This window comes from Bufo bufo, chromosome 5 (genome assembly GCF_905171765.1).
Source record: "Bufo bufo chromosome 5, aBufBuf1.1, whole genome shotgun sequence".
Lineage (NCBI taxonomy): Eukaryota > Metazoa > Chordata > Amphibia > Anura > Bufonidae > Bufo > Bufo bufo.
In genome coordinates, this window is record NC_053393.1 from 183,192,746 (window position 1) to 183,213,466 (window position 20,721).

Sequence of the window (20,721 nt, forward strand, 5' to 3'; positions counted from 1 at the left end):
TGAAATTCAGGGGGTGTAGGTTCCACATGCATGCTGGGTCCCCTTTTATTTTTATCATTTTGGCACCAAATGTAGATAAATTCTATAAAAGCATGGTTGGATGGGTTTGGTGTGAAAGAACTTGACTGGCAGTGCTATGACCTCCACCTCAACAAACAAATTTGGGGTGAATTAGAACAGAGACTGTGAGCCAAGCACTCTTGTTCAACATAGCTCTCTGACCTCACAAACGCTCTTCAGAATAAAAAGGCAAAGATTCAAAGTCTTGTAGAAAGATTTCCTGGAAAAGTGGAAGCCGATTTAGCTGCAAAGGAGGGGCCAACTCCATATTAATACTTATGGTTTTAATATCATAAGAACTCCATTATTTGTCCATATAATGTCAATTCTAAAAATGACTTTTCCACTTGATGATCAGGCCACTGAGTTTACCTATTCCTTATCATGAAATACAGCAGATACACATACCAGAATGTTGGTGAAAAGTTAGACTTGGAAAGCTCCTTGAAGGCATTGATGACTAAGAAGTCAGTTTAAAGAGAACTTTTTATTAACTTTTATGGTACTGAGATCCTACTGTCAGTAACCACTACTAAGTAGTTCTCTGTTTGATCTCATCTAGAGTTATGTATTAACAGGCCTCAATGGCCATTGTTAGATTGTATGTCATTCTCATGGAAATTTAGCTTCATTATGATGGAAAATCTGCTTTAGTATATTTTAATAAAAGTATATTTTAATAAAAGATTCATACTTTCTAAATCTGCTGTTTTGAACTTAAAGAAATCTGAAACTTATTTTTATTTTTAATCCATTAATATTTGTTCTTTTGGAAAATAGTAAACATTTGAAAAATAGCATTTTTTTATTTTATAATATACAGCTTTATTTATTTGACTCCTATTTGGCTAATCTTTTTACTGTTCCTTTTGACATGGAAATATTAATTAAATTAGTTAAAGGACACGTTCATTTTATAATTAACCCAGAGTGTAATATATTCAATAATTCAGCCCTAGAGGGGAAATTAGCCCTTTACTGTCATCGCGCTATAGGTCCTATAGTAAGAACCTCTATTATAACTTCTATGGTAAGTGCAGTAAGTGTCTCACAATATATTTAGAGCTTTAAAAACATTTTAATAAAGCATAAAAAATGTAACTTTTTCTTTAGACTCTTCCAACTTTTTTCATCTGTTTTTCTCATAGTTACTTAACCATTTTCCTGTGGATATATTCTTCGAGTAACCTTCCACTGTCAACAACAAAACACTGTCTGGATCAAGACTGGATTTTATAAGAATACATTTGGGAACTGCTTCTTTCATAGTAATATTTTAATAAAAGTGAAAAAATGAAGATGGGCAAACATGAAATGTGTCATTATCTTCAGCTTATAGCTATTTTTTGCTGTCTCTCTGGAATAAGCCAAGCTGAGCTCTCAATGTCTACATCCAAGCCCTATATTCAGTCTGGAAAATCAAGGACAAAGCGAAGTTGGGTTTGGAACCAGTTCTTTGTCCTTGAGGAATACACTGGCACAGAACCTTTGTATGTTGGCAAAGTAAGTAATATATGTACTTGTATGCACTATATGACTATATATAATTAAGATGCATATACAGCAAATAGCTCTAACCAAATGTCAAGCAAAAAATATAATTGCCCTCTTAACACTAGCAGTACAAATTCTTTACAAGTCATGATATGGTATGGCATTCTATATACCGTAATAATTTTCAATACTTTTACATCATTCTAAATCTCCTTAAATAAATCATAAACATTTAGTATTTCTTCTAATCTCCCTAGTAAAGTTAGAAATAAAAGCAGAATGAAAGTACAGTTTGCACAAAAAATAAAGAAAAACATTTTTGTTTAGTAAAAATCTGATACTTTTGTAAAAATGATGGTTGCATTTTTGCAAAAAGAATTAACCATTTAAGTCCTTTTCAGCTAGAGATATTTTGGTGCAATTTTTATAAGTTTAAAACTTTGTCCCCTAATATAGTACAGATACATCCACACTGAAAGATGAGGCTTCTGTAAGTAGCTAGATGTCTAATTTTTTTCTTCTCATTATCCATGCTCAAAACCCAAGAATGGCTCATATGCAGTTTTGTAGTGCCTCATATGCAATTTTTATTCAGTATAGCTTTAATAGATAATCATTGTTGGCTAATAAAAATTGCAATTGAATTAAACCCTCTGTGTCCACCACCAGTCGACAGGCCACTTAGCCTTAAGGTGGCTATGCACATTTGATTGTTGTGAGCCAAACTTTCAAGGGAAAGGACTGGGCTGCTGGATTTCAATTTGTTCAAACCTTTCTCAGAGGAGATAAGCCTCCACCTGAGATGTCTGCCTAGGGCTTTCTTGGCCTCTCTCTCTCTCCATTTAAATGACTGTTATAATGTATAATTTCTTATGTGTTTGTATTCACTGAATGCCACCATTAAAACATAGCCTTTATTCTAGTTACATATAAAATTGAAATAACCCTCTAAATACGAAAAAAAATTATAATAATTGTGAAAACAAAAAAATCTCTAAAAATAAATAAAAAAAACAGGGGTCATTTAGCCTGAACGTAGATTCATTTTTTTTCTGGGACTCTGTCCCTAGGTCTCACCCTATTCTTGGTGCCCTGCCTACAAAATAAAATAGCCGCCCCTATAGGGCAATCCCGTATCAGGAACCTCCTATATACCCCTGGGGTGGCCCTGATAATGGGATGTAGAACCTCCTAGTGTAGACTGGTTGGTGGATTACCATAGGCACCAAAAATAACAAACAAATCAAGTATAGAACTACCATATACAGTACAGACCAAAAGTTTGGACACACCTTCTCATTCAAAGAGTTTTCTTTATTTTCATGACTATGAAGGCATCAAAACTATGAATTAACACATGTGGAATTATATACAGTACAGACCAAAAGTTTGGACACACCTTCTCATTCAAAGAGTTTTCTTTATTTTCATGACTATGAAAATTGTAGATTCACACTGAAGGCATCAAAACTATGAATTATATACATAACAAACAAGTGTGAAACAACTGAAAATATGTCATTTTCTAGGTTCTTCAAAGTAGCCACCTTTTGCTTTGATTACTGCTTTGCACACTCTTGGCATTCTCTTGATGAGCTTCAAGAGGTAGTCCTCTGAAATGGTTTTCACTTCACAGGTGTGCCCTGTCAGGTTTAATAAGTAGGATTTCTTGCCTTATAAATGGGGTTGGGACCATCAGTGGCGTTGAGGAGAAGTCACGTGGATACACAGCTGATAGTCCTACTGAATAGACTGTTAGAATTTGTATTATGGCAAGAAAAAAGCAGCTAAGTAAAGAAAAACGAGTGGCCATCATTACTTTAAGAAATGAAGGTCAGTCAGTCAGCCGAAAAATTGGGAAAACTTTGAAAGTAAGGGCTATTTGACCATGAAGGAGAGTGATGGGGTGCTGCGCCAGATGACCTGGCCTCCACAGTCACCGGACCTGAACCCAATCGAAATGGTTTGGGGTGAGCTGGACCGCAGAGTGAAGGCAAAAGGAGCAACAAGTGCTAAGCATCTCTGGGAACTCCTTCAAGACGGTTGGAAGACCATTTCAGGGGACTACCTCTTGAAGCTCATCAAGAGAATGCCAAGAGTGTGCAAAGCTGTAATCAAAGCAAAAGGTGGCTACTTTGAAGAACCTAGAATATGACATATTTTCAGTTGTTTCACACTTGTTTGTTATGTATATAATTCCACATGTGTTAATTCATAGTTTTGATGCCTTCATAGTCATGAAAATAAAGAAAACTCTTTGAATGAGAAGGTGTGTCCAAACTTTTGGTCTGTACTGTACATAACAAACAAGTGTGAAACAACTGAAAATATGTCATATTCTAGGGTCTTCAAAGTAGCCACCTTTTGCTTTGATTACTGCTTTGCACACTCTTGGCATTCTCTTGATGAGCTTCAAGAGGTAGTCCCCTGAAATGGTCTTCCAACAGTCTTGAAGGAGTTCCCAGAGATGCTTAGCACTTGTTGGCCCTTTTGCCTTCACTCTGCGGTCCAGCTCACTCCAAACCATCTCGATTGGGTTCAGGTCCAGTGACTGTGGAGGCCAGGTCATCTGGCGCAGCACCCCATCACTCTCCTTCATGGTCAAATAGCCCTTACTTTCAAAGTTTTTCCAATTTTTCGGCTGACTGACTGACCTTCATTTCTTAAAGTAATGATGGCCACTCGTTTTTCTTTACTTAGCTGCTTTTTTCTTGCCATAATACAAATTCTAACAGTCTATTCAGTAGGACTATCAGCTGTGTATCCACCTGACTTCTCCTCAACGCAACTGATGGTCCCAACCCCATTTATAAGGCAAGAAATCCCACTTATTAAACCTGACAGGGCACACCTGTGAAGTGAAAACCATTTCAGGGGACTACCTCTTGAAGCTCATCAAGAGAATGCCAAGAGTGTGCAAAGCAGTAATCAAAGCAAAAGGTGGCTACTTTGAAGAACCTAGAATATGACATATTTTCAGTTGTTTCACACTTGTTTGTTATGTATATAATTCCACATGTGTTAATTCATAGTTTTGATGCCTTCAGTGTGAATCTGCAATTTTCATAGTCATGAAAATAAAGAAAAGTCTTTGAATGAGAAGGTGTGTCCAAACTTTTGGTCTGTACTGTATATGTCAATCACCATTAATTAAGTGATTAAGAATCATCAGGGACTAAATTATCAGGAGTTACCATCACGCCAAAAATAATTGATACAAATATGGGGCAACATTAAAGTGACTCTCGAAATACTATCTAAGGAGTTGTCATTTGAATTGTGACTGACACAAGTTTATGGTGATTTAACTTAATTAATGGTGGTTGACATATATATGGTGGTTCCATACTTGATTTGTTTGTTATTTTCGGTGCCTATGGTAGTCCACCAACCAGTCTACAGTAGGAGGTTCTCCATCCCATCATCAGGGCCACCCCAAAGGGTATATAGAAGGTTCCTGATATGGGATCAGCCCTATCGGGGTGGCTATTCCGTTTTGTAGGCAGGGCACCAAGAATAAGGTGAGACCTTTGGACATAATCCCAGAAAAGAATGAGTTTACATCCAGGCTAAATTATCCCTGTTATTTTCTTTATTTTTTGAATTTTTTTGTTTTCATAATTATAATTTTTTTGTATTTAGAGGGTTATTTCGATTTTAAATGTAACTAGAATAAAGGCTATGTTTTAATGGTGGCATTCTGTGAATAACTGTCTGTTGGTACACTATTTCTGTGGATCATACCTTCTGGCAGGTTATTGCCTTAGCTGTGAGATTATGTATTTGTATGGCCTGATATGGCATGGCATGGTGTGGTATTTGTAAGTCTAGTCTGAATATATAGTAACTTTTAAAAAAAAATAAGTTTCTTTGGCTCATTTTCAAGGTCAAATGTTCACACAAATGCTCATTCGCAATAATTGGTGCATGCAAAGGTGCCACCGTTTACCAGATGAATGTTCATTAGAAGAACCCATAGTTGATGTGGTACCCCAAATCATCGCTTATAGGCAGCAGATCATCCTCTGTAAATATGATTCTCTGTGAGGACAAACAATCCCAGTAGTGATAGCTCACCCCCATACAGAAGGATGATTGCTGTCACGGCTGAGAGTGGGGGAAACCCTCAACCGTGCGATGTTAAACGTATGGAAGCTGCTTGGCCAGGACAACAGAATAGGGAGCAGGTCACCTCCTAACACATCCCTAAATCTGACCCTGACTCCTAGCTGTATGAGCCAACCTTGATAGTAGGAAGGCTCATACTCAGGAACCTCGGGTCACTACTAACCCTCAAGGGATCCCTGAACTAGGAGCTGGGTAAAACAACCTGTTCCTCCTAGACACGGATGAACAGGAGTCTAAACTGGCCTAGCTGCAAGGAAGGGGAAACAAACAGCCTATGGATATGGCAGGTGAGTGATAGCACTTCCACACCTACCTGCCACAGACACACTGACTGGATCCCGTGCTCGCAAGCTGATGTCCAAACCAAACATAAATGGACACAGCACACACACACAAGGAAAGGAGTTAACCCTTCCATCACCAAACAAGGAAAGTGTCACTTAAAGGGAAATGCACACACAACTAATTTCCGTGCATACCAAACATAGACCGTGAACACATTCAAGCACACGCTGCCAGAGGCAACCGCATGCTATGACAGTGAGCAGCCTAGCCACCAGCTCCGGCTGCTCCACTGCCAACCACATCATGTTGCCAGCGGCAACCACACGTGAGGCAACATACACAGAGCCCTCACCTGTGATTGACAACAAAAAGGAAACCACTGACCACTGCATGCGACCAAAGAGTCACGACCATGACCATGGTCGTGACAAAGGCTGCTTGTAAGTGAATCTCTCACCACTTCTGATGAGTAGTCAATAAACAAGAACTAACTGTTCATTGCCGATAATTGCTTGCTCAGCCATCCCATGTAAAGGGGCCTTTAGCCAGTTTATCAGGTAGCACTTTGCACTGGAGCTATATACCTCTTAGTTGGTAAGGCTAGTCATCCTGTTCTCTTTTACCTTATTTTTTTGAGTGAGAGTATCTAGAGGAAGAGCTTACATTTATGTTTGTGAAAACAGATGCACTCTGTGTTATTGTACCTTTAATTTTCTAGATTAAGCTAAATACAGTAGTAAGATTATACAAACATTTGATTAAATTACTTAGATCATCTATATGGAACAGACTTGGATGAAGTAGCATCAGATATGTGTCTAGAATAGAGAGATATATCAAAGAGAGGTATCAAAAACACTTAAAATAATTATATTTCAAGATGCACAAAATAAAAGTCTGGGGGAGTTATTAATAGTGCATGATAACGAGTCATATTGTAATTCTCATTTTTCTAAGGAAAATGGATCAGCAACAGTGACTTCTGCCTTCCTCATAAAGGGTTTGTAAATGTAGAAGGTTGACATGATAGACATATGTTTTTTTGAGCACATTGACTGTAACTTAAAGGGGTTGTGTCACTTCAGCAAATGGCATTTATTATGTAGAGAAAGTTAATACAGGGCACTTACTAATGTATTGTGATTCTCCATATTGCTTCCTTTTCTGGCTGGATTCATTTTTCCATCACATAATACACTGCTTGTTTCCATGGCTATGACCACCTTGCAATCCATCATCTGCTGGATTGCAGCGTGGTTGTCACCATGGAAACGAGCAGTGCATAATGTGATGGAAAATTGAATGAAGCTAGCAAAAGAGGTAATATGGATAATAACAATAGATTAGTAAGTGGCATGTAATAACTTTCTCTACATAATAAATCCCATTTTTTAAAACTATATTATTACATAATAATATAGACATGAAAACTTATCAAAGTAAAAAAAACAATAAGCAAAATACATTTTTAAATATAATGTAATTGAAGTTGAATAGACATAATTTGAGTGATATAATTAGATAATTAGAGATGAGCAAATCAAAGTTGACGAAGTAGAATTTGATCGGAATTTCAGGAAAAATTTGATTTGCACCAAATCCAAATTTCCTCACCCTTCGTGGTAACGAATCAAATTTTTTGCTAAAATGGCTGATGCACATGTTAGGACAAGGAGCAAGGAACTCTGGGAATGAGGGATCACCCACAATGCCATGCATGCAACCAATCAGCAGCCAGCCAGCTCTGTGATGCCAAAGCCCTATAAATAGCCTCAGCCATCTTGGATTCAGCCATTTCCCAGTGTACTTAGTGCAGGGAGAAACATCAGTAGGTGCTAGGGACAGTGGTAGTGGTAGGACAGTGCCGTATAGAAGTTCAGGGAAAGGATATGGAGGAATCATTCCACAGTATTGAAGCAGAACAGGGTTCAGTAGGGGAGTTTACAGCCTGGGAAATAGGAACAATCCTATTACACCTTGCTGCACTGACTGCAGATCCAAATTGCCATTATACAGCTCTGTAATTCCAGCAAATCATTCTTGTTATTGGGGTGCAAGTGCTGTTTGATTCAGCCACTAACAAAGTTTATTACAAGGAAATATTTCTATGTCTTATTTGCCCTTGTGTGGGGCAGTAATATTTTCTAAAGCCCTTTTTGGTGTGTATTAGTGGCAAAAAAATATATATTATTTGCCGGTCAGCGGTGCAGTTATATGTTCTAAAACCCTTTTTGGCATGTATTAGTAGTAAAAAATATATATATATATTTGCCGTTCAGTGGTGCAGTTATATGTTCTAAAGCCCTTTTTGGTGTGTATTATTGGCACAAGAATATATATAATTTGCAGTTCAGCAGTGCAGTTATATGTTCTAAAGCCCTTTTTAGTGTGTATTAGTGGCACAAAAATATATATTATTTGCCGTTCAGTGGTGCAGTTATATGTTCTAAAGCCCTTTTTGGAGTGTATTATTTGAGGTTCTGCGGTGCAGTTATATATTCTAAAGCCTTTTGTTGCATATATAAGTGGAAAAAAAATAAGGGCCTATTTGACGATTAGCGGTGCAATTATATGTTCTAAAGCCCTTTTTGGTGTGTATTAGTGGCAAAAAAATATATATTATTTGCCGTTCAGCTGTGCAGTTATATATTCCAAACCGCTTTGCGGTGCACTTATCTGTAGCAAAGGCTTTAGTAGGGGGGTTTTTACGGAAAAAGAAAAAAAATATTTGCAGCTCAGCAGTGTATTTATTTCTTGTAAAGCCTTTTGTGACATGTATTAGCGCAAAAAAAAAGAATACATTTACCACTCTGTGGTGCACTTATCTGTAGTAAAGGCTTTGGTGGGGTGTTTTAGCGGAAAAAGAAAAAAGACATTTGCTGCTCAGCGGTGTATTTATTTCTTGTAACGCCTTTTTTATGTATAATAGCGCAAAAAGAAAAAATACAATTACCGTTCTGCGGTGCACTTATCTGCAGTAAAGGCTTTGGTGGGGTGTATTAGTGGAAAAAGAAAATATACATTTGCTGCTCAGCGGTGTAGTTATTTCTTGTAAAGCCTTTTTTGATGTATAATAGCGCAAAAAAGAAAAAATACATTTACCTCTCTGAGGTGCACTTATCAGTAGTAAAGGCTTTGGTGAGGTGATTTAGCACAAAAAGAAAAAAAAAATTGCCATTCTGCAGTGCAGTTATTTCTTGTAAAGCCTTTTGTGATGTGTATTAGCGCAAAAAGAAAAAATACATTTACCGCTCTGTGGTGCAATAATCTGTAGATAAGGCTTTGGTGGGGTGTTTTAGCGGAAAAAGAAAAAATATGTTTGCCGCTCAGTGGTGCAGTTTTTTCTTATAAAGCCCGTTATAAGGTGTATTAGTGCAAAAAGAATGAAAACATTAGCCGGTTTGCGGTGCACTTATCTGTAGTAAAGGCTTTGGTGTGGTGTTTTAGCGGAAAAAGAAAAGTATATATTTACCGCTTTGCGGTGCAGTTATCTGTAGTCGAGGCTTTAATAGGGTGTTTTAGCGCAAAAAGAAAAAATACATTTGCCGCTCAGCGGTATAGATATTTTTTGCAATGCCGTTTGTGACGTGTATTAGCGCAAAAAGAAAAAAAAACACATTCACTGCTCTGCGGTGCACTTATCTGTAGTAAAGGCTTTGGAGCAGTGTTTTAGGGCAAAAAGAAAAATATATATTTGCCGCTCAGCGGTGTAGTTATTTCTTGTAAAGCATATTGTGACTTGTATTAGCGCAAATAAAATGCATTTATCTGTAGTAACGGTTTTGGTGGGGCGTTATAGTGGAAAAAGAAAAAATATATTTGCCGTTCTGCGGTGCAGCCTTTTGTGACATGTATTAGCGCAAAAAGAAAAAAATACATTTATCGCTCTGCGGTGCACATATCTGTATTAAAAGCTTTGGTGAGGTGTTTTAGCGCAAAAAGAAAAAATACACTGCTCAAAAATATAAAGGGAACACAAAAATAACACATCCTAGATCTGAATTAATTAAATATTCTTCTGAAATACTTTGTTCTTTACATAGTTGAATGTGCTGACAACAAAATCACACAAAAATTAAAAAATGGAAATCTAATTTTTCAACCCATGGAGGTCTGGATTTGGAGTCACACTCAAAATTAAAGTGGAAAAACACACTACAGGCTGATCCAACTTTGATGTAATGTCCTTAAAACAAGTCAAAATCAGTCTCAGTAGTGTGTGTGGCCTCCACGTGCCTGTATGACCTCCCTACAACGCCTGTGCATGCTTCTGATGAGGTGGCGGACGGTCTCCTGAGGGATCTCCTCCCAGACCTGGACTAAAGCATCTGCCAACTCCTGGACAGTCTGTGGTACAATGTGACGTTGGTGGATAGAGCGAGACATGATGTCCCAAATGTGCTCAATTGGATTCAGGTCTGGGGAACGGGCGGGCCAGTCAGTCCATAGCATCAATGCCTTCGTCTTGCAGGAACTGCTGACACACTCCAGCCACATGAGGTCTAGCATTGTCTTGCATTAGGAGGAACCCAGGACCAACCGCACCAGCATATTGTCTCACAAGGGGTCTGAGGATCTCATCTCGGTACCTAATGGCAGTCAGGCTACCTCTGGCGGGCACATGGAGGGCTGTGCGGCCCTCCAAAGAAATGCCACCCCACACCATTACTGACCCAATGCCAAACCGGTCATGCTGGAGGATGTTGCAGGCAGCAGAACGTTCTCCACGGCGTCTCCAGACTCTGTCACGTCTGTCACATGTGCTCAGTGTGAACCTGCTTTCATCTGTGAAGAGCACAGGGCGCCAGTGGCGAATTTGCCAATCTTGGTGTTCTCTGGCAAATGCCAAACGTCCTGCACGGTGTTGGGCTGTAAGCACAACCCCCACCTGTGGACGTCGGGCCCTCATATCACCCTCATGGAGTCTGTTTCTGACCGTTTGAGCAGACACATGCACATTTGTGGCCTCCTGGAGGTCATTTTGCAGGGCTCTGGCAGTGCTCCTCCTGTTCCTCCTTGCACAAAGGCGGAGGTAGCAGTCCTGCTGCTGGGTTGTTGCCCTCCTACGGCCTCCTCCACGTCTTCTGATGTACTGGCCTGTCTCCTGGTAGCGCCTCCATGCTCTGGACACTACGCTGAGAGACACAGCAAACCTTCTTGCCACAGCTCGCATTGATGTGCCATCCTGGATAAGCTGCACTACCTGAGCCACTTGTGTGGGTTGTAGACTCCGTCTCATGCTACCACTAGAGTGAAAGCACCGCCAGCATTCAAAAGTGACCAAAACATCAGCCAGGAAGCATAGGAACTGAGAAGTGGTCTGTGGTCACCACCTGCAGAACCACTCCTTTATTGGGGGTGTCTTGCTAATTGCCTATAATTTCCACCTGTTGTCTATCCCATTTGCACAACAGCATGTGAAATTGATTGTCACTCAGTGTTGCTTCCTAAGTGGACAGTTTGATTTCACAGAAATGTGATTGACTTGGAGTTACATTGTGTTGTTTAAGCGGAAAAAGAAAAAATATATTTGCTGCTTAGCGGTGTAGTTATTTCTTGCAAAGCTTTTTGTGACGTGTATTAGTGCAAACAGAAAAAATACATTTACCGCACTGCGGTCCACTTATCTGTAGTAAAGGCTTTGGTGTGGTGTTTTAGCCGAAAAGAAAAAATGCAATTACCGCTCTGTGGTGCACTTATCTGCAGTTATTTCTTAAAAAGCCTTTTGTGATGTGTATTAGCGGAAATAAATTATATACATTTACCGCGCTGCGGTGCACTTATCTGTAGTAAAGGCTTTGGTGGTGTTTTTTTAGCAGAAAAAGAAACAATATATTTGCCCCTTAGCGGAGTAGTTATTTATTGTAAGCCTTTTGTTACGTGTATTAGCACAAAAAGAAAAAAATACATTTACTGCTCTGCGGTGCACTTATCTGTAGTAAAGGCATTGGTGGAGTTTTTTTGCAGAAAAAGAAAAAATATATTTTCCGCCTAGCGGAGTAGTTATTTATTGTAAAACCTTTTGTGCCGTGTATTAGCGCAAAAAATAAAAAAATACATTTACGGCTCTGCGGTGCACTAATTTGTAGTAAAGGCTTTGGTTGGTTGTTTTTAGCGCAAGTATAAAAAAAAAATCCATTCTGCGGTGTAGTTATTTCTAATAAAGCCTTTTGTGACATGTATTAATTAGCTCAAAAAAACATAAATTTACCGCTATGCACCCAAAGCTATTAAAAGAGCTTAGCGGTGAACCAGCTAAACCATTAACAGATTTATTTTACCAATCACTGGTAACAGGAGTATTCCCAGAAGATTGGAAATGATCAAATGTTGTGCCCATTCACAAGAAAGGTAGTAGGGAGGAATCGGGCAACTATAGGCCAGTAAGCCTGACATCAATAGTGGGGAAATCAATGGAAACCATACTTAAGGAGAGGATTGTGGAACATCTAAAATCCCATGGATTGAAAGATGAAAAACAGCATGGGTTTACTTCAGGGAGATCATGTCAAACTAATCTAATAGATTTTTTTGATTGGGTGACTAAAATAATAGATGGCGGAGGTGCAGTAGACATCGCTTAACTAGACTTTAGTAAGGCTTTTGATACTGTCCCACATAGAAGTCTTCTCAATAAATTGCAGTCTTTGTGCTTTGACTCCCATATTGTTGAATGGATTAGGCAGTGGCTGAGGGACAGACAACAGAGGGTTGTAATCAATGGAGTATATTCAGACCATGGTCTTGTTACCAGTGGGGTACCTCAGGGATCTGTTCTGGGACCCATATTGTTTAATATCTTTATCAGCGAAATTGCAGAAGGCCTCGATGGTAAGGTGTGTCTTTTTGCTGATGAGACAAAGATTTGTAACAGGGTTGATGTTCCTGGAGGGATACACCAAATGGAAAAGGATTTAGGAAAACTAGAGAAATGGTCAAAAATCTGGCAACTAAAATTTAATGTTGATAAGTGCAAGATAATGCACCTGGGGTGTAAAAACCCAAGAGCAGAATATAAAATCAATGATACAGTCCTAACCTCAGTATCTGAGGAAAGGGATTTAGGGGTCATTATCTCAGAAGACTTAAAGGTAGGCAGACAATGTCATAAAGCAGCAAGAAATGCTAGCAGAATGCTTGGGTGTATAGGGAGAGGCATTAACAGTAGAAAGTGGGAGATGCTCATGCCGCTCTACAGAGCACTAGTGAGACCTCATTTGGAGTATTGTGCGCAGTACTGGAGACCATATCTCCAGAAGGATATTGATATTTTGGAGAGAGTTCAGAGAAAAGCTACTAAACTAGTACATGGATTGCAGGATAAAACTTACCAAGAAAGATTAAAGGACCTTAACATGTATAGCTTGGAAGAAAGATGAGACAGAGGGGATATGATAGAAACTTTTAAATACATAAAGTGAATCAACAATATAAAAGAGGAGAGAATATTTAAAATAAGAAAAACTGCTTCAAGAGGACATAGTTTTAAATTAGAGGGGCAAAGGTTTAAAAGTAATATCAGGAAGTATTACTTTACTGAGAGAGTAGTGGATGCATGGAATAGCCTTCCTGCAGAAGTGGTAGCTGCAAATACAGTGAAGGAGTTTAAGCATGCATGGGATAGGCATAAGGCCATCCTTCATATAAGATAGGGCCAGGGGCTATTCATAGTATTCAGTATATTGGGCCGACTAGATGGGCCAAATGGTTCTTATCTGCTGACACATTCTATGTTTCTATTTGGTGCGCTTATCTGTAGTAAATGCTTTGGTGGGGTGTTTTAGAGTAAAAAGAAAACAATATATTTGCCATTATGTGGTGCAGTTATTTCTTGTAAAGCCTTTTCTGAAATGTATTAGTGCAATAAAATATATACATTTACCGCTCTGCGGTGCACTTATCTATATTAAAGGCTTGGTGGTGTGTTTTAGCGGAAAAAGAAAAAATATAATTGCCGATTAGCAGTGTAGATATTTCTTGTAAAGCCTTTTGTGACGTTTATTAGCGCAATAATACATTTACCTCTCTGAGGTGCACTTATCTGTAGTAAAGGCTTTGGTGGGGTGTTTTAGCGCAAAAACAAAAAATGCATTTGCAATTCTGCAGTGCAGTTATTTTTTTTAAAGTCTTTTGTGACGTGTATTAGTACAAAAGGAAAAAATACATTTACCGCTCTGCGGTGCACTTATCTGTTGTAATGGCTTTGGTGGGGTGATTTAGCGCAAAAAAAAATAAAAAATACATTTGGCATTTTACAGTGCAGTTATTTATTTTAAAGCCTTTTGTGACGTGTATTAGCGAAAAAGAAAAAAATACATTTACCGCTCTGTGGTGCACTTATCTGTAGTAAAGGCTTTGGTAGGGTGTTTTAGCGAGAAAAAAAAAATATATATATATATTTCCGCTCAGCTATGCAGTTATCTCTTGTAAAGCCTTTTGTGACATGTATTAGCGCAAAAAGAAAAAGTCTTTGGTGGTGTTTTTTTGCAGAAAAAGAAAAAATATATTTGCCGCTTAGCCTTGTAGTTATTTTTTGTAAATCCTTTTGTGACGTATATTAGCGCAAAAAGAAAAAAGAAATTTACCGCTCTGTGGTGCACTTATCTGTAGTAAAGGCATTGGTGGAGTTTTTTTAGCGCAAAAAGAAAAATATATTTGCCGTTCTGTGGTGCAGTTATTTCTAATAAAGCCTTTTGTGACGTATATTAGCGCAAAAACAAAAAAATACATTTAACGCCAATCTTTTGTGGTGTGTAATAATTTCCTTTTTATTTATTTGATCCAACATTATGTCAGGCAGAGAAGTGCCAGGCCCTGCACAGGGGAGTGGCAGAAGCCTAAATGTTTCTGGCACAGGCAGAGGTCGCAGCAGAGTAAGGGGCCACGGCAGCAGGGGTCACTTCGAGAGGCCTGAGCTCCCAGTCTCAGCTAGCTGTCGTGTTGTGACCAGCAACCCAGCAATTCTTGAGTGGTTAACTCGATCTTTGACTTTGTCGCAAGTGACATCAGACACCCCCAGCCAAGAGTCAGTGGGTTCATTAGACACAACCCTTAGCTGGCATAGCCCTGGAGCAGGCCCTTTGCCCTCACCTGTCCATAACCTGCCTTTGTCCTTTTCTATTCCCAGAGCCTCAGAAGTATTGTATGCTGTGGGCTCATCTCCACTATACAGTGAGGATGAGGTACTAGAGGACAGTCAGCAGCTACTGCCAAGCCAAATTCTGGAGGAGACACCATAAAGTTCTCTGGGAGAACCGTGGCTCCAATGTGGTGGTCCAGCCTGCAGTAGCAACCTCTTCATCACCCAGTGGCACGCACCCAATTTAAGGTAGTCAAGGCTCCACCACCTTAGCCGAAGGGAGCTGTCTGTCTTTCCCATCATCTGCTGGTCCTGATGCTCCTGCTCCTCCTCCTTCAATTCGTCAGTCATTCCATCAGCAATCGATTACCGAAGCGATTTCCAAGAGACAGCAGGGTGCGTGCACTCATCCAACGGCGCATAAGCTGAAAGTGCTCTTGGCCAAGTTGCTGGTGCTGCAGTCCTTCCCTTTCCAAGTGGTGGACTCTGCACCTTTCAAAATACTGATTGCTTGTGCCGAGCCAAGGTGGACAGTCCCAAGCCATCATTTCTTTGCCAAAAAGGCAGTACCAGCCCTGCACACGTATATAGAAAAGAAGGTGGGCCAGTTCTTGAGCATGTCGGTGTCTGCCAAAATGCATGGCAGTGCCGACGTGTGGAGCTGTAGCTACGGTCAGGGACAATACATGTCCTTTACGGCCCCTTGGGTGAATGTGGTTCCTGCACAGCCACACCAGCAACTTGGCCAGATGACGCTGCTTATGCCTCAACGTTCTCATGCCATTGGTCCTGCGACAATGTCCACCTCTGCCTCCTCATCCTCCACCGTGTCCTCAGCCTCCACTGCATGGACAATTCACAGTGCCCCTCTAGCATACCACATGTGCTGGGCATGGCGGTGTCATGCTGTTCTGCACCTCGTTTGCCTAGACGAACAGAGTCACATAGGGGAGGGACTGCTCCGTGTCTTTCATCAAGATATTAAATCCTGGATTTCTCCGCAATAATTCAAAATCGGAACCATGGTGACCAACAGCGGGAAGAACATTGTATTGGCGCTGCGTCAGAGAGGGCTGAGCCATGCGACATGCATGGCACACGTGTTCAATATGGTTGTCAAGCGGTTTCCTAAAGTCTTCCACCCATCTGCAAGACATCCTAAAAATAGCCAGGAAACTTTGCATGCACTTTAGCCACTCTTACACCTCAAAGCATAACCTTCTTGAGCTGTAGTGGCAGAACGTCATCCCCCAACATAGGCTGATATGCGACGTTTCCAACCATTGGAATTCCACCCTCCATATGTTGGACCGACTATACGAACAGAGAAAGGCCATAAATTATTCATTCCACTGATTCATATCCTGGAACAGATACTGGTAAATCTAGCTGGTCAGGGGACTGGAGACATGGTACCTAGATATTACTGCCACATGAGCCCTCTGGGGGCTGAACTGGAGGAGGAGGAGGACATTAGAGCACAAGCAATGTGTAGCAAAATGGGTGGTTTTTCTACACAGGTGACAGGAGAGGGAGAGCAGGAGCAGCCGCAGGAGCTACAGGGCAATGAAGACGAGGCAGTGGATCCAGACACACTGTGGCAGTATGCAATCTAAATAGAGGCAGGGAGTCCCTCCAAGTAACTTGCACAAATGGCCCGCTGCATGCTCACTTGCTTGTGCAGTGAGAGCCGAATTGTCACCATTCGGCAGAGGGATGACTTCTGGCTCTCCACCTTGTTGGACCCTCGCTACCGGTCCAAAATGCGGGCCTTTTTTACACCCGCTGAGAGGGAGGACAAACTGAACTACTATAGAGACATTGTATGTAGTCAGTTGGCCGCTGCCTACCTGCGCCATCGTCTTGCAGGTCTGACCAGGGAGGTCCTCTGTGCTCACGTTTTTCTGCCATGGCTGCTGTGGCAGGTTGGGGGGATAAGAGCAGTTCCAGCTCCATCAGCAGCAACTTGAGTCTAGAGTCACTCATGAGCAGCTTTCTTCACCCGCATAGTAAAGAAATTACTCAACAGCAGCAGCAGCTTTACCTGAAGCAAGACCTTAACCAGCAGGTAGTGGCATGCTTAGACAGCACCCTGCCACCCCAAATTGACGTTCCGCTGGACTACTGGGCAACCAAACTGGATTTGTGGCCACAACTGGCAGAGTTTGCCCTGGAAAAGCTGTCCTGCTCGGCCAGAAGTGTGTCATCAGAGCGGGTGCTTAATGCGGCAGGGGCCATAGTTACTCCAAGATGAACTCGCCTGTCCACCCAAAATTTTGAGAGACTGACCTTTGTCAAGATGAATGATGCGTGAATCATCCAAGATTTCCACCCACCAATGCCTGATGCATCACACTATATCATCTATGGTACCACGCCAACACTTTGACAAAAGAGACCGGTTTCTTCTGGCTACCTACCTCAGCTACTATTCTGATGCTGCCACCTGCCTGATGCCACACATCTGATGCCAAGTGTTCCTTCTTTCACCCACCATCTTCAGCTAGTATTGGTTTTGCCACCCACCTCCCCACTCTGTCATCGGGTCACTCTGTGGTCTCCTTATGCTTCTGCCACCTCCACACTATGTCACCTTGCCACTCTGTGGTCTCCTGATACTAATGCCACCTCCACTCTATGTCACCTTGCCACTCTGTGGTTTCCTGATGGTGCTGCTACCTCAACACTATGTCACCTTTCCACTCTATTGCCTCCTGATGCTGCTGCTGCCCCCTCCACACTGTAATTGTGACACCCTGTGGCCTTCCCCTGATGCTGTTGCCGCCAACTCCACACTCTGTCATTGTGCCACTCTATGGCTTCCTGATAATGTTGCTGCCACCTACACACTCTGTCATTGTGCAAACCTGTGGCCTCGTCCTGATGCTGCTGCTGCCACCTCCACACTTTGTCATTGTGCCACTCTGCGGTCTCCTCATGCTGCCGCTGCTGCCACCTCCACACTGTCATTGTGCCACCCTGTGGCCTCCTCCTAATGCTGCTGCTGCAGCCACCTCCACACTCTGTCATTTTGCCACTCTGTGGCCTCCTGATGCTGCTGCCACCTCCAGACTCTGTCATTGGGCCACTCTGTTGTCTCCTCGTGCTGCTTCCACCTCACCAGTATGTTATAGGGCCACTCTGTGGACTTCTCACGCTGTTCGCTCCCTCCCCACTTCATGACTGGGCCACTATTTTGCCTTTTGGCCTGGCTGAAATCATCATTTATTTGACCCTTCTTCTGATCTGTCAGAAGGAAGGAAGAGTGAGACGCACAATGGATCCTGTCTATATAACAGCTGTAAGGCCTGCATGACATGGTCCCTATTTTGCATCAGAATTGGCTTATGATTTGGTAGCCAAAAGCAGGAGTGGGTACAAAACACAGAAGACATGGAAATATTCCATTCACTTGTCTTCTCTATTTTGGATCCACTCCTGTTTTTTTTTTTTTTGCTTCAGCAATACTGATGGATTACTGACTAAATGCTGACCAAGTAAATGCTCAACAGATAGGATCTGTTTTTTGGGGGTTATTGTTCTGACGGATCAGAGGAAGGGTAAAATAATCAGTGACATCAAGACAAACTTACTGCTGAAACCCTCTCCACTCTGTCAGGGTGGGGAAGGGGGGGCTCTACTTGTATAAGCGTTTAATAGAACAGGTTCTATAGACATCTATGTGGAATCAGCTGCCGATAGTGTAAAAGTAGTGCGCTTCTTCTTGACGCTAACATTGACCTGTAAGGCTGAGTTCACACTTAAATTATTTCATCAGTTTTGGCCCCGTAACTGCCCAAATAAGTGAAGTGTGCAGTGATTCTAAGAGCGACCCTGTGATCTGCATGTCATACTGACCCACAGTATTGTTTCGCTACCACAGCAGACTCCCTATGAGTGTTACTACAAGTCACAGTGTTCTACATCACTATAAAGGCTCTCTGCAGTCAGAAAATGGCAGTTTTTTAACGTGATTCCCCACAAATAAATTCGGATCGAACCAAATTATTTCGAAAAATTTGGCGAATAGGCCGAATCTAATTTTTGTGAAATCTGCTCATCTCTAGATATAATATAAGCATAGTTTCAATTGGCCATGTATATTTTATATTTATACTGTTGAGAAGAGTTTAATATATTTTTCTTGTCATTTCCATGTTACTGCCTTATTAAATTAAATTATACATAGATATGTAAATAAGGTATAGGATAAATAGCACAGAATATATACTGTTATTTACATCTTTTAAGAGAAATTTTTTGGCTTTCCTGTTATAATAAATTAACTATTAATGAATATGCTTTAAATAGCATGTCACCATGATCAGCACCATTAAACCAGATCTACTGGTAGGGTTGATCATAGTGGATAAAATGAGCTATCTATTGTTGCAATCAGAAGTACAGTAGCAGCATATTTAATAATTGTATTCTTATGCAAATTAGGTGTTTGGAGCACTGAAGAGCTCTACTAGCCCCTCAGAGCACCATTTCACCTCCTCCTCGTCATCACTATTCCAATTCATGACCTAATCGAAAGGGCCAGGCATCCTCGCTGTTCAGATGCCTTGCCATGAAATCTCATGCTTGTGCCTGTAAGACTTCATTGGCGCATGCATAGTCAATGTAGGAGGCTGTCCCCACTTATATCTGCACTGTGCTAGATAAGCAAAGCTGAGCATCTCCTCTTTTAGGAGGAGACTGATGTCATTGGTGCTTGAAGCAGTGCCTATACAGGGAGTGCAGAATTATTAGGCAAGTTGTATTTTTGAGGATTAATTTTATTATTGAACAACAACCATGTTCTCAATGAACCCAAAAAACTCATTAATATCAAAGCTGAATATTTTTGGAAGTAGTTTTTAGTTTGTTTTTAGTTTTAGCTATTTTAGGGGGATATCTGTGTGTGCAGGTGACTATTACTGTGCATAATTATTAGGCAACTTAACAAAAAACTAATATATACCCATTTCAATTATTTATTTTTACCAGTGAAACCAATATAACATCTCAACATTCACAAATATACATTTCTGACATTCAAAAACAAAACAAAAACAAATCAGTGACCAATATAGCCACCTTTCTTTGCAAGGACACTCAAAAGCCTGCCATCCATGGATTCTGTCAGTGTTTTGATCTGTTCACCATCAACATTGCGTGTAGCAGCAACCACAGCCTCCCAGACACTGTTCAGAGAGGTGTACTGTTTTCCCTCCTTGTAAATCTCACATTTGATGATGGACCACAGGTTCTCAATGGGGTTCAGATCAGGTGAACAAGGAGGCCATGTCATTAGATTTTCTTCTTTTATACCCTTTCTTGCCAGCCACGCTGTGGAGTACTTGGACGCGTGTGATGGAGCATTGTCCTGCATGAAAATCATGTTTTTCTTGAAGGATGCAGACTTCTTCCTGTACCACTGCTTGAAGAAGGTGTCTTCCAGAAACTGGCAGTAGGACTGGGAGTTGAGCTTGACTCCATCCTCAACCCGAAAAGGCCCCACAAGCTCATCTTTGATGATACCAGCCCAAACCAGTACTACACCTCCACCTTGCTGGCGTCTGAGTCGGACTGGAGCTCTCTGCCCTTTACCAATCCAGCCACGGGCCCATCCATCTGGCCCATCAAGACTCACTCTCATTTCATCAGTCCATAAAACCTTAGAAAAATCA

The 20,721-nt window shown here is 40.9% G+C and overlaps 1 protein-coding gene across 1 annotated transcript in view; it reads left to right on the top strand.

Annotated features, from left to right (window-relative positions):
• The first annotated feature begins 1,353 nt into the window (after positions 1–1,353).
• CDH7 (cadherin 7) overlaps positions 1,354–20,721 on the top strand; it is a 342,814-nt gene continuing 323,446 nt past the window's right edge. The window contains exon 1 of the mRNA XM_040432014.1: positions 1,354–1,563. Within this exon, the coding sequence (XP_040287948.1) occupies positions 1,354–1,563 (210 nt within the window). The remainder of the gene's footprint in view (positions 1,564–20,721) is intronic.